Source organism: Pteropus medius, unplaced genomic scaffold, assembly GCF_902729225.1.
Source record: "Pteropus medius unplaced genomic scaffold, Ma_sr-lr_union100, whole genome shotgun sequence".
NCBI lineage: Eukaryota > Metazoa > Chordata > Mammalia > Chiroptera > Pteropodidae > Pteropus > Pteropus medius.
This window is the reverse complement of record NW_024347788.1, coordinates 1,534,977-1,548,269: the sequence shown is the minus strand read 5'-3', so window position 1 is coordinate 1,548,269 and position 13,293 is coordinate 1,534,977. Positions and strand designations below refer to the sequence as shown.

The 13,293-nt window shown below is 36.1% G+C and overlaps 1 protein-coding gene across 1 annotated transcript in view; it reads right to left on the bottom strand.

The window, feature by feature from the left end:
* DIAPH3 (diaphanous related formin 3) overlaps positions 1 to 13,293 on the bottom strand; it is a 425,074-nt gene that overhangs the window by 176,311 nt on the left and 235,470 nt on the right. The window contains exon 20 of the mRNA XM_039877169.1: positions 6,972 to 7,211. Coding sequence (XP_039733103.1) covers positions 6,972 to 7,211 — 240 coding nt within the window. The remainder of the gene's footprint in view (positions 1 to 6,971; positions 7,212 to 13,293) is intronic.

Here is a 13,293-nt window from a genome sequence, read left to right as displayed (position 1 = left end):
ATTCTTTTATGTCAACCTCTTATCCTGAAACTTTGCTGTAATTGATCTTTAGTTCCAGGAAGTGGCAGCAATCATTTCACTTATGAACAAAGTTTCATTTATTCCTTCCCAATCTGTAAACTTTTAATTTCTTTTTCTTATCTTATCTTATCGCATCGGTTAGGACTTCCAGGACAATGGAGAACAGGAATGATGAGAGGAGAAATTCTTCCTTTGTTCCCAATCTTTGAGGAAAAACATTGGTTGATTTGTGGTTAAACATGATGCTATGGGTTTTGTAGGTATTCTTTATTATCTTGAGGAATTTCCTCACTATTCCGAGTTCCTTGAGAGTTTTTATCATGAATGGTTGTAGGATTTAATCGAATACCTTTACTTTATATATTGATATAATCGAATAATTTTTCTTCTTTAGCCTGTTGACGTGATAAATTTCATTGATTTTCAAATGCTGAACTAGCCATCCATACCTGGAATAAACCCCATTTAGTGATGGGCTGCAATACTTTTTATATATTGTTGGTTTTGACTTATAATATTTTGTTGAGGATTTTTACACCTATGTTTATGAGATACTGAGCTAAAATTTTCTTTTCTTGTAATGCCTTTGTTGGGTTTTGGTATGCAACCATTTAATCACCATACTCTTCCCCACCACCTATGAATAAATCTTCATGAATTACATTGGCTAAGTTCTACTGTAGAGATAACGTTACATGCTTTGCCTTTGATCCCAAAAATCTAGAAGCAGTGAGACCCTTGATAAAGGACAGGTGAATTACAAACTTTCCAGAGTAACAGAAATGGAGTGTCTTATTTAAGTTTTGATTTTTCTTTTATAAAACATACCAAAACAGGACACTAGACTAAGCCGGTGATGGCAGTTAAGATTTATCTTGGGCGCTACCTCTGGTGTGTAGTCAAGGTCAATGAGCAAGGTGTTCAGGTAGATTCTGAGGCTGCATGTTTCAGAGAAAGGAAGTTAGGTTAGCAGTGCTTGCCTCGAGAGCAGCAAAATGACAGCCCGCAAGCGGTGTATTTACTGATTGTGAGTAAAGCCAATCCAGTTTTTATAATTCTATTAAAAGAATAATTCTAATCTACAATGTTGAATAGCAACTGCAAAACCAAACAGAGGTAATCTGAACAAAATTTACCAAAAAAAACTACTTAGTAAAGCTAATCAAATATTTCTCAGAACACATCATACATTAAATGTGTTAATGAATGAGTCCAAAGGGGTTGAGAAATCTAAATAGTTTCACATTGCTTTGGATGTCAGTGTTTCAGTGATTTAATTGGCTGGATGTAAAATAAGAATGGCATTTGTTATCTGAAAGTCTTTGGCCAAAAACTGCTTTACTTTCAGAGGGTGCCAAAATTTATGGGTGTGATATTGCCAATCTGATGAAGAATAAAAATTCCTCTAAAATTCTGCTAAAACACTGAATGCAGATGGAACAATGGGTTTATCTGACAGAGGTCTTTCTTAAAAATAACTTCACAGAATAATGGAAAAGGTGGTATACGGGACTCAAAACTTCACACACCAAAAAGAGTCATAGTATTAACTTGTGTGACCGTGACAGGCAAAATACGAACTGCCTGTAACAAGTAGAGGTATTTGTCTCCTGCTTTTTATATTCACAGAAATATTACCTGTACAAGGTAGGGCCCTACAAAATAACTCAGGGCACTGGCTATCGACTTATTCCAGTTCTACTGCGTACCTGGAATTAATATCCTTTTCACTGCTCTCTTTCATTTTCAGAATAGTGCTTAGCTTGGCACAAAAGAGAAGCAGCAGTTTTTAGAAATATCTTCACCACTCATTTAAGGGAAGAGATAGAGTTGTTTCCTTTTTGTTTTTATCTTGGTTAGGTTTTGTTTTGTTTTGTTTCGTTTCGTTTTTATGTTTGTTGGCGGTTCCAGACCACCAAACATGGATTTTTCTATTCCGGGAAAAGTAAGGCAGAAGACAGGCAAAGTGATTCTCAGTTCAATCTGTGCATGAAAATCACCAGGAGGACCTTCTTTAAAAAAATGCCACTAATCAGGATCCACATCCATACAAGCTGAAGCAACGTGACGTGGGGCTGAGGCATGATGAGTATTTCTTAAAGGGTTCTCTCAGAATTGAGAATCAGTGTCCTACAAGAACAGTTGTTCACAATTTCAAGAAATCACTCACTAGAGTTGGTGGAGGCATTAAAGAAAAAGGAAGTCGAACGGTGTTCCTCAAAATCTTCCCCATCCCACCTAAGGTCAAATTATTCTAGTTTTGATTAGCCTGTACTTATAAAAGGAATATAAAGAAGATCGGATAATTTCATGCACTAGAAAAGAGAACTTAGACAAAAATCAGTCTCGCGTGCCACCCCCTCACCTTTTACACCCAACTCCCAACCCCCACAGCCCCATTTCTATGCGTCCTTTGATGGCTTCTCCTTTGGGATTAGTTATCACATGTTCCACTGTCACAGAGTATAGAAAACTCTCTACAAAGTGATGCTGTGGATAAATTTGTAGTGGACTCAACTGTTATTTGTTTCTGCAACTTCCCCACAAAATAACAGCACAAATACTGATAGAAATTAGTTATTACAGTTGGTAAACTCTTCTGAAATTTATATCTACTATCCCAATAGAGGGAAGTCAGTTTAATTTACCTAGAACAAAAGGCTACATTTTACAGCTATGTCATTCAGTTGTATTGATTGAGATGATCTGTTATTCAGAAATCCCACATCTCATTAGACATTAGTAAACATTAACTAGACTAATGTTACAGCCATGGCATGTAGATTGATGATATCTGCTTTTTATATTTCCAAGTTAAAATCATCTCATATGTTTTCACATGGTGTTAAACCTTAATGGTTAGAGCAACTCATTCTTCTGCTAGATCCACTTGAGGAAAAAAATATCTTGGTAGTACTATCAACAGTTTTCTAAGAGAACTGACTTCAACCTTAACCATCTAATAGATTTTTCTAGGTAGGCCTTTTGGTTAAGCAAACACCTATCATTTGCTGCAGGAATTTCTAAGGATATAGATTTGCATTTAATCAATAAAGTCCAGGAAAAAAAAATCTCAAAGTACCTAGTATCTAGTTTTTTTATCTAAAGTCTAGTCATATCTTTGGAGGGCTCTTATGAATGAGTAGTCCATCTATCCTCCTATATTACAGGTCTAAGTTTTATCCTTTTAAAAAGCCAAGCTAGCAGAAAGCAAGGTACTGACTCCATTTTCCTTAAACTAGAAGTAGCATTAAAGATCATATTTGTATCTTACTAGAAGGATTCTCTTGGAGCATCGGGCTCTACATGGCCCTCAATACATATTTGTAGGCCGCAAGGAGGGGGCAAAGAGAGGAGGCAGACAGTTGTAACGCATTTTTTCATGTGTTATTTATAAGAACACTGTTCCACTTCACGTTTTTCCTTTGTACCAACACACAACAAAATTTCTTATGAAGTTCAGCTTTGGCTAACCAGAGAAACCACTATGTTTAGTTCATGAAAAGTTATATGACCATGTTTCCACTTCATTTTTACCACCAGAAAGCCTCGAACCTATGCATCTACTTTAATTTTTATTTACATGTTAACATAGATTCAATTTGTTTTCCTTATATCTCATATTTTACTTTTATACTTATTTATCATAAGCCATATCAAATCTTTGGGATAAAAGTAGATAAACGCTTTTCTCTCTAAACTCTGAGTTATCGCAGCTAGCCACCTCAATTACAAATGTATACAAAGATAAAATTTAGCTCCTAAAATTAAAATATAATGTATATGAAATTCGAAAATCATGTAATTACTCTCAACAACGCAGTTAATAATTTAATGTGAATTTTCATGCACTTTTCATACTTGAGATAAATGTAAAAGGACATTTAAAAGTAAAGATTTTGGATACAGCATATTAAATGTCACAGGATTACCCAGCTTGTTTAACAGATTAAAATATAACCCTGTCTTTCTACTGTCAAACAAATATGGAATTTCTCGTGTGGGGGTTTATGATCAAACCAAGTGCTTTATACTCAGTGTGAAAATTCAATCACAATTGTCAAAGATCAAGCTGCTGCTTCTGATAACAAACATGATGAGATATCATCTTGTTCAATATATGCTTTCAACTTGACATGTAGGCTAATAAAAAATATGAAATTCTAGTATTTATTTTGTTTTTTACACAACAGAAGGCTCCTAAGAGAGATGATCAAAATATCTAGTCTCGTTGCCTGAAAATACAGTCAGTTCTATTATCTGGAGACAGATTAACTGGTTTGCAGATTAACTATAGTAAAATAACAGCAAGCCTTGCATTTGTAAAAGATTTTAAAATTACTATGCATCGGTGACTATCTCAGTATGAGAGGATGTCTACTTTCAACTGCATAATAACTAAGAGACACAACACTGTGTCTACTGCATTGTCATTCATTCCACAGTTATTTACTGAATATTTACTTTGCACTATGTACTGTATTAGGCTATTCCACCTCATTAATCAGACCTAATCTCTTGTCAACAGCTCTCTTTCGAGGAAGGAAAAAGGGAGGGCATGTGGTCAACTCTTTGTGAGTCCACTGTAGTTCCGAGATGCAAAACTAAAAAGCGACAGTCGTGGTATCATGAAACAAACTCCAGGTGATTGTAGGTGGGGACTAACTTCTCCCCGACCTTGCTCCTCATCCTGTTTCTCTTCCTTTGCATCCATTGTCAGAGAAAGCCTGAACCTGGCAGTCTAGCTTCTCTTTTGGTTCTTCAGCCTCTAAGTTCCTAATCGCCACCCCCCGACAATGCCCTAGACGTCCTTTAAATTTGCACACTTTCCTCTGTCCCCTCTCCCATTCTATCTCAAACCCCTTTGCTTTTGCCATTCCCTTAGCTCAGATCTCCATCGCTTCAAAGCACAGCAACTGTTACGTAGTAGACATTCAAATATTTGCTAAATAACTGAATAAGGCACATCGATGATACGTTTTTATAAGAAACTGAGGTTAACGAGGGGAAAAAGACACCAAAAACAGCCTGAACTCATTCTCTCTGGAGCAATTATTTCAAACTTGTCAGTAGCTCGTGGATATCTTTAACCCTCCCCCTTTTTCCTTCATCTCCAACACCGTCTTCTTTATCTACCTTCTCGGCTCAGTTTCCTGTCACTCTCCTAGGTCACGTGCACATGTTGGCCAATCAGAGTCTCTCTGCCCACTGTCACCCTCTCACCCAGCGCCGAATTAATTTTATTGAAATTTTAATTAATTTAAATTTAAATAGCCACATGTGGCTAATGGTGACGGTACTAGACAGTGTAGCTTACTTTTCTCCATACTGCTGTTAGAATTATCTTCCTAAAAGACATCTGATAACATCGCTCGCCTTACAGAAATAACATGTCTCCATAAAACCTTCACCATAAGGCGTGACATTTGAGGCTTTTCACGATCTAGACCAATTTACTATCTCATTTCCATTTTCTCCACTCCTCTCCGTCTAGGCTCCAACTGCATTGGATCAACTCAGTGTACTCACACATGCCATGATGTAACCTTTTACACACACTGTTGATTCTTGCTTAGAATGCCTTTTTCTCTCAGGGAACATCCACTCACTCTTCCAGCTCCAGCTCAAATTCCTGCTCCTTTCTGAATACGTAACTGCCCTTGCTTGCAGAGCGAGTCTCTCTAACTCTGCTGCTGTAATTTTTTGTATACAGCTCCATGAAAACATTTAATCACGTGTAATGGTTTACATGTGAAAAAAATACGTTTCCATGTATGCTAGGTAAATGTTAATCACGAACATTAAATGAGATGATCAGGTTAAACATTTGGCACAGGAGTAAGAAAGTATAAATGTGCAGAATCTTCAGGACATGTGTTATGAATTACACCACCCACACTAGGGACCTTAACTAAATATAGAAGGCTAAGAAAACAAGGAGAGGAAAACATGGAGATGGAGATGGGAGAGAGAAAAGCTCACAAGGCATTGCTACCAATGAGAGGCTTAGGTCAGGGAAACAGCGTAAGGAAAAGTCATGAAAGTACCAAGCGATTAACTGTTCGGTAAACCCACAGCTAAAGGGGAACTAGCTTCTCACCTTCCCTTCCCAACTGGCAAGAGCAATAATCGAATTCCTCAGTCAGGGAGAGTAGCTGTTACCAGGTCAAGAACAAGAGAAAGCTTTTCTTGTGATGTGTAACTGAGAAGAAATTGTTGTAAGCAGATCAATAAAGCACTATTATGGCCCATTTCTTAGAAAAGTGCTCTGTTATACAAAACATTGAATATATTTGCTGAAAGGAGATATAACGTGTGGAAAAACCCAGCAGAAAAAGAATCTCTGAACTTACTCAATTTTTATATCCTCTAAAATTATATTAAGATAGAAACATTTCAAAATCATCAATGACGTCTCAGATGTGTTTATTCCTAATACAATAATTTTCCTTTATATAAAGCAAGCTCACTCTTCTCTCCCTATAGTCTACTTGCCAAAAAAAGAAAGCAAAGAAATATTTAAATACTTAAAGATAAAAATTTTAGCGGCAATCCTAAGCAGTTCTTAATATACATACATATGTATACCATCAGATGCAGGTACCTGAGTCAAATGACTATTGGGTTTAAATAATATTTTGAAGTTCCATTCCATTAGTTTGGGAAAGCGTAATTTTCTGACACAATTTTGTTATTAAACAAAATCCTTCAGTTGAATTTGCAGATCAGAGAAAAATAATATTTGGATTTAGTCCAGAGGTTGAGTAAATTAGCTTTGTTCACTCTGGGTTTGGGTTCATGGTTCATTTTAGTTTAAGTTCTTGATAATGAGCACATCAAAATTTAAACAACAACAACAACAACAATAACATATATTTAAATAATGTAATCAGGGCCGACCTTTTAAGAGAGTGTGAGCAAATATGTGTTTCAAAAAAAACAACTCTCACTTTACAGAGAGAGCTAAGGTTAAATCCGAAGCTTTGAGCATTGCGGGACCCGGCATTCATGTAGTTTCCCATTAGCAATACAAGTTCTAGCAACTTGCTGAAGCTCTTGCTCTTCTTTATCTCTTCGCAGGCAGTGCTGACAGCCATGATGTCAGGTTTGATGTTGTTCACCTGCTCTTCAAACTGAAGCTTAAACAGAATAGCACTGAGCCGTGGCCGCAGTCTCTTCACATTGCTCATCTGATTGAAAAGAAAATAGCAGATTTCCTTTAAAATGCATGGTATACTTTAGTACTGTAGGACTGCAAGTAATCTTGGATGATTTATTGGTATGACAGTGCCGAAGAAGCAATATGTCCCCTAAAACTGATAGCAGGAAGACAGAAAAGCTCTGCTTGTTTTTCTGAGGGGTCCAGAGTCATCCTTCAAAAAAGAAAAAACATTAACAACTTAGGTGCTCGATGAAAAGAAAGCTTTAATTAAGTGATAAAGTTTAATTAAATAATAACGTACATATATATTTGTTTAAAAATCTAAATTTTAAAAAGGTAACAGAGGCCACAAATAACACAGAGGCCACAAATAACAAAGCATGCATATCACTAACTTTTGTTCAATACTGAAATATACTGGGTCACGACTAAAACATATTCAGAAAGGTGTAAAGAGAGGTTGCTTTCTTCATTTGCTGTCCTCAGCTGTACTGCCGACAAACAATAGGTGTTAGATAGAGGGAGAGTAAATAGGTCCCAATTTGTACTAAATTGACTTTCTTCGGAGACACAGGAAAGTAGAATGGCTCCTGACACACACTAAATTAGCAGATTTGGAGTTGGGAAACAGCAGGAGACGAGAAGAGGTACAAAGCCACAGGTCTGTCACATGCGCCACGTGAACCCTGTTTGGGACTCGAAGTTCCCCTGTTGAGAAGACAGAGGGTTAAAAGTGCCAAAAAGATCAAAAGGCCTAGAGGGTGAGCAAGTTCTTGCCTTAAACTCACTCTCCCATGTTCTAGCAACACATGTGAGGAGAAGACGCACTTACCTGGAGGCTGGAAACATACTGCACTTAAGCTACATACGAATTCCTTGACCAAATGTATTAGGAATTTGAGACTTAAAACAGATTTATGGGGCGGTAATAGCATAACTGTTAAATGTCAACAACTATTATAAACATCAAAAGCAGTCTGAGGCAAGATCAGGAAAAAAAATCAGCCACGGAACACGATAAGATTAAAATAAGAAATAGTTTTGTCAGTCACAGACCCAAAAGGATTTCTGAAAGGGAGGAAGAATCCTATCTGCTAAATATGTAATGACTGTTCTTCAAAATAAAATATGCCATACAAAAGCCTGAATTAGATCCAACAGAATACAGGCACTGCCTTAATAAAGTAACGATATAACCCGGCATACTTGCCTAACAAGAACTGAGCAATAAAGAGCTAGCTCTCAGGAGATACCCTGGGAGAATATCTTCAGATGGACCCAATCCTTACGTCGACTGCAAAGTTTCTTAGCAAGTAACATAAATATCTAATTTACATCTAGTATTCTCCCCAGGCACTTGACATGTAAAATGTTTACATATACACAGCCAAGATTCTAAGAACTCAACCAATATCGGTAATAAAGGACTCTACAAAGTCTGTTAAGGCATGTCTTAAAATTTCTTGACTTAAAGGAATGTCCCCAATGTAGGGACACTGTTTTTTGTTTTTTGTTTTTTTTCTCCTAGAAAAGTATAAAAACTGTAAGCTCAAAAAGGACATTTTTTTAAAGTAAAAAGAAACATATTAATAGTTTTATAGAATAAATTTGATATAAAATTTTAGAAAGACAAAGTGAGGCCCTATTGCAATACCAGGTCTTCATAGGCATGAATACTCCATTTGGACACCGTCTGTCTAGCACGCAAAGTAGAATTTAGTGATTACTTCCCATAATGTCACTTTATGTGTTTTAAAATGCTCCCAAATGGACTCGCTTTCCTGGAATTTTTATCCTTAAACATTGCAAATGGTAGATATTTATATTACATTGCACCAATTCTGTTTTATGCCCTATTACATTTAATATATCCTTTAGAATAATAAGATGGTCAAAAGGACACTCACATGAGCACAGGCTTATGGCCATTTCCAAAGTCTACGACGAGCCTGTGGTATCTGTTTTCAGTCTGTGCCCTTCCTCATGATTACTAAATCGGTTATTTAGCAATTCGCAATAAACAGGAGAAGGAATTCCCCAGAACCCATGCATAACATTAGTATTACAAAATATATTAATTTGAACATACATTAGTGTACTACTTTGTGCACAAAGAGAAAAATAGGCTGCTTAAATGGCTGAATGATACCACCCCCAAATATGTTAAAGCTTTCCTGCTGACAAGCTAACCATATGCAGTCAGTATCAAGTAATTAATTTTCCTAGAAAAATATAACCTAGATTTGTATGAGTAATGAGTCTACCTGGCACTAGGGACAGGTATCTTGACAAGATAAAGTCTATGATGTAATGCAGAACAAAGTGCTATGCGTTTATGAAAAACCCTGACAAAGCAAAGTCAGTAAAGGTACTAAATAACAAGTCTTTGACCAATACCTTTTTAAATTAGATGTCCTTTTCATATTGTTCTTTCTTCCAAATTTAGAAAAGTTAGTATTTTAGCTGATATGAAATAAATGTATTTTAGTGAATGAAATTACTGAGCTAGAAAGAAACATGAGAGATTACCTGGAACTAGTTCCTGTCTTTAAGTCCACTATTTAGCCTACTCTGACCCCCTAGGCCAAACGGTTGCCCTTTTATTAAAAGAGAAAAAAAAAAAAGAAAAAAGAAAAGAAAGAAAAAAATCTTAATGAAAGCTAATGTTTGAAGATCTAAATCTTGTGATCTATGATGATAATAGAGGGGTCCTTTTTCTTATTAATCAAATCAAAGTTTATTTTTTCAGATGAGATCAAAGAAAAAAGGTTTAAAAAATGAGAAAATATTTTTTAAAACCCCTGAAGAAAGTTTCCTCATCACTTCACATATTCTATCAACACTGGGGATTTGCATTATGTTTGTTTGCTAAGGAATCCAGAACTGTCTTGACTGACAAAGACAGCTGAATGCAAAAATGAAGAGATACAGTTTGCAAATAATACTCAAAGGTAACACAAAGTCAAAAAGAAAAAGAAGGGAAGGTTATAGTAAAAGTAACTTTAAGATAATTAATAACTAGAATGTTAGAGGAAATTAGAATTTCATTTTTACAGAGATCTCTTTTAAAGCTACTATTGCAGAATCTTAGCAATGTAAACCCTCAGCCCCCAAAATCTGACAATGAGTTATAATCTGAAAATCAATCTAAAGGCATAAAAAAGGAAAAATATTTGATTTCACTACTATTTTTTGAGAGCAGCAAGCAGTATTCCTGAGATCTTGCCCACCACCGTGATGACACATGCCAGAATGAAGTAACCTAAAAAGCAGTGACTAGTGAAAATCTAACAACAAGCAAAATCCAGTGCCCTGAGGGCGGATTTTATTTCAAAATTGTTTGTTGGCAACATACTGGATGCCCACTCAGAGCCGTGAGGGCCACAGATGTCCCGTCCCAGTGGCTGCCCTGAGCACGCACTTCACCTGATTCTCTCCATCTATCCGTAGAAAAAGTCCCTAAGGAGCTGTAATGTCTTATGAGCTCATTACAGTTATGTTTCTCACATATAATTTTAATTTCATCCATTATTCTATGGGGGAAAAAACAACCAATTTGGCATTTTTATACCAACCATGTTCTCTTTATGCAGTTTCTTTTACAAAAAGGAGATTTTTCAGGAGCCAACTTATTCAAAACTTGTTGGGATTTTCCCCCTCCTTCCTGCCTAGAAACGTATGTAGCTTCACCTCAAAAAAAAAAAGAAAAAAAATTTAGTATATGCTCCATATCTTTGTTTTTCTTCTCTAAAGTTGTTAAAAACTACTTAACCTTACTCATTTAACTTTCTTCCACTACAAGTCACTTACTGATTAAAAAGATGCTAGCTTCAGTCTTAATCGACTGACTAAAAACCTTTACCTCGAACATTTTGTAAATACATAATTGTAAGAAATAATGAGACAGCATTTCAGGAAGCTTTAATGACTCTTTCAAAGTCACTTGGCCAGTAAGACATGGGCCTAGAGTTAATGTACTGCCATTCAAGTGTATGTTCCACTCAGAGCATCACAATGTAGAAATTAATAATCACGACTTAAAAACCATCTGATACTCAGACTACTTCTACTATGTTTTCTGATGAGTGAGAATGGACTTTAGTTTCCCACAGTAGTTATTAGATAAAACACTACAGAGATGACCCTGCTGTGAGCGTGACTTATTCCTACTTCACATTCCTTTCTCCTTGGTAGACCCAACTACCTCCTGCTGAATTTTTAGTATTTTTTTCCAGATCCACTTTTGTTATCCTCTCCATACTGCATTCTCCACTCATATTTCCATATTAGCTAATTCTTCCTCTTTCTGTGGGAGAGGTGTGATTAGCAAGGAGAATGTGAAAAAATAAATGTATCCTTGTGAAAGACAGGTTTAGAGAAAATGACAAGGGTTTAGAGAGAAAAGCAACATCTTAGAAAAGAATGGGACCTAATAATATAATTAAGACACTTAGGAAAAAGTTTTGAACTTGATTTTTCTAATTAAACACGATGAAAAATATCTACCCATTACCGTTAGCCAATATTTTCATAATCTCTAGAATTCTCAGAAAAAAAAAGAAATGTTCATTTTACTTCCCAAGAGCCATCAAAAACATAGCTATTCAAATGCCTTATGCCTGGGTAGTGCTCAGAATATCAAACATGTTTGTAAAATGTGCCCTTATATTAAAACTCCTAAGCTAAAATTATTTTTAAAAACTATACAAAAGCAAAGTACATATGGTATGATTTTTACATTTTTTTCATAGGAACAAGGTAACGCCAAGAATTATACAAAATGTTAAAAGGATAAAAGGTATATTCCTCCAGCTGGCCAAGAAATAGACAACTGGCTACAGACATCAGATATTGCTTTGTCTTTGTTCACCAATGCTTATCAATTATGGACCATTAAGGATTTCAGAGGAAGTCCAGAAAGTTCTGTAGATTCTCAGGGTCGGCAAGTGGTAAAGCTAGAGAGAGACTTAGTTAATTTGGCAGTCTTAGCAAACACTCCTAACACGAGCTTCATATCTGATGAATAAAAAGCTGGCATAAAACCCAGAACCATTCTGGTGTTTTAAATTCTTTCATGTCTGCTTCCAGACAATCCCCACCCGCCCATTGGAAACCAATGTTTTTATTTCTATCACTAGAGCTGAGTTTTGCCTTTTCTTTAAATTTATATTAATGAAACCTACAGCGAACACTTTTCGTGTCTGGCTTCCTTCACTCAACAAAATTACTGAGATTCTCACACACGTGGTGTGATTCACCAATTTGTTCCTTTTCATTAATAAGTAATATTTCACAAAATATCCACTTTCTGGTTGATAATTTTCTTTCTTTTTTCTTTTTTTTTTTCCTTTCCAGGTTGAGGTATGTAGTGGGTTAAATAGGGACTCAAACAATAATATGTTAAATCCTAATCCTAGGTACCTGTTAATATGAACTTACTTGAAAATAGAGGCTTTGCAGATGTAATGAAGTTAAGGATCTCCAGATGAGATCACGGTGGATTTAGGGCCTGCCCTAAATCCAGTAACCAATGCCACTTTAATAGAAATGGACAGGAGAGAGAAACAGAAGGCAATGAGGAGGAGGAGGCAGAAACTGAAGTAATGCTGCAAGCTAAGGAATGCAAAGGCATGCAAGCAGCTACCAGAAGCTAGGAGATGGGCATGGAACAGATTCTCCCTCAGAGGCTCCAGAAGGAACCAACCCTGCCAACACCTTGATTTAGGACTTTTGGCCTCCAGAAATGTGAGAGAATAAATTTGTTGTTTTAAGCCACCAGGGTTGTGGACATTTGTTACGGGTGCCTGCAAAAACTAACATGGAATATTACGAATATTCTTATGTGAGTCTTTTCATTTCTACTAAATATCTACAAGATATTTACTGGAAATGTATCCTTACTTTATAAGACATTGTCAAACTGCTTTGCAAAGTGGTTTATACCATTTTACACTCCCTTCACCAATGTTACGTTTTATTCTTGAAGCTCTGTATTTTATCTTTGCATGTTTAAGTCAATACTTCAACCCACAGCAATCATTCTGTATGGTATAATACAGAATTGAGGTTCGTTTTAGTCCATAGAATACTCAAGTTTTTGAAGCACCATT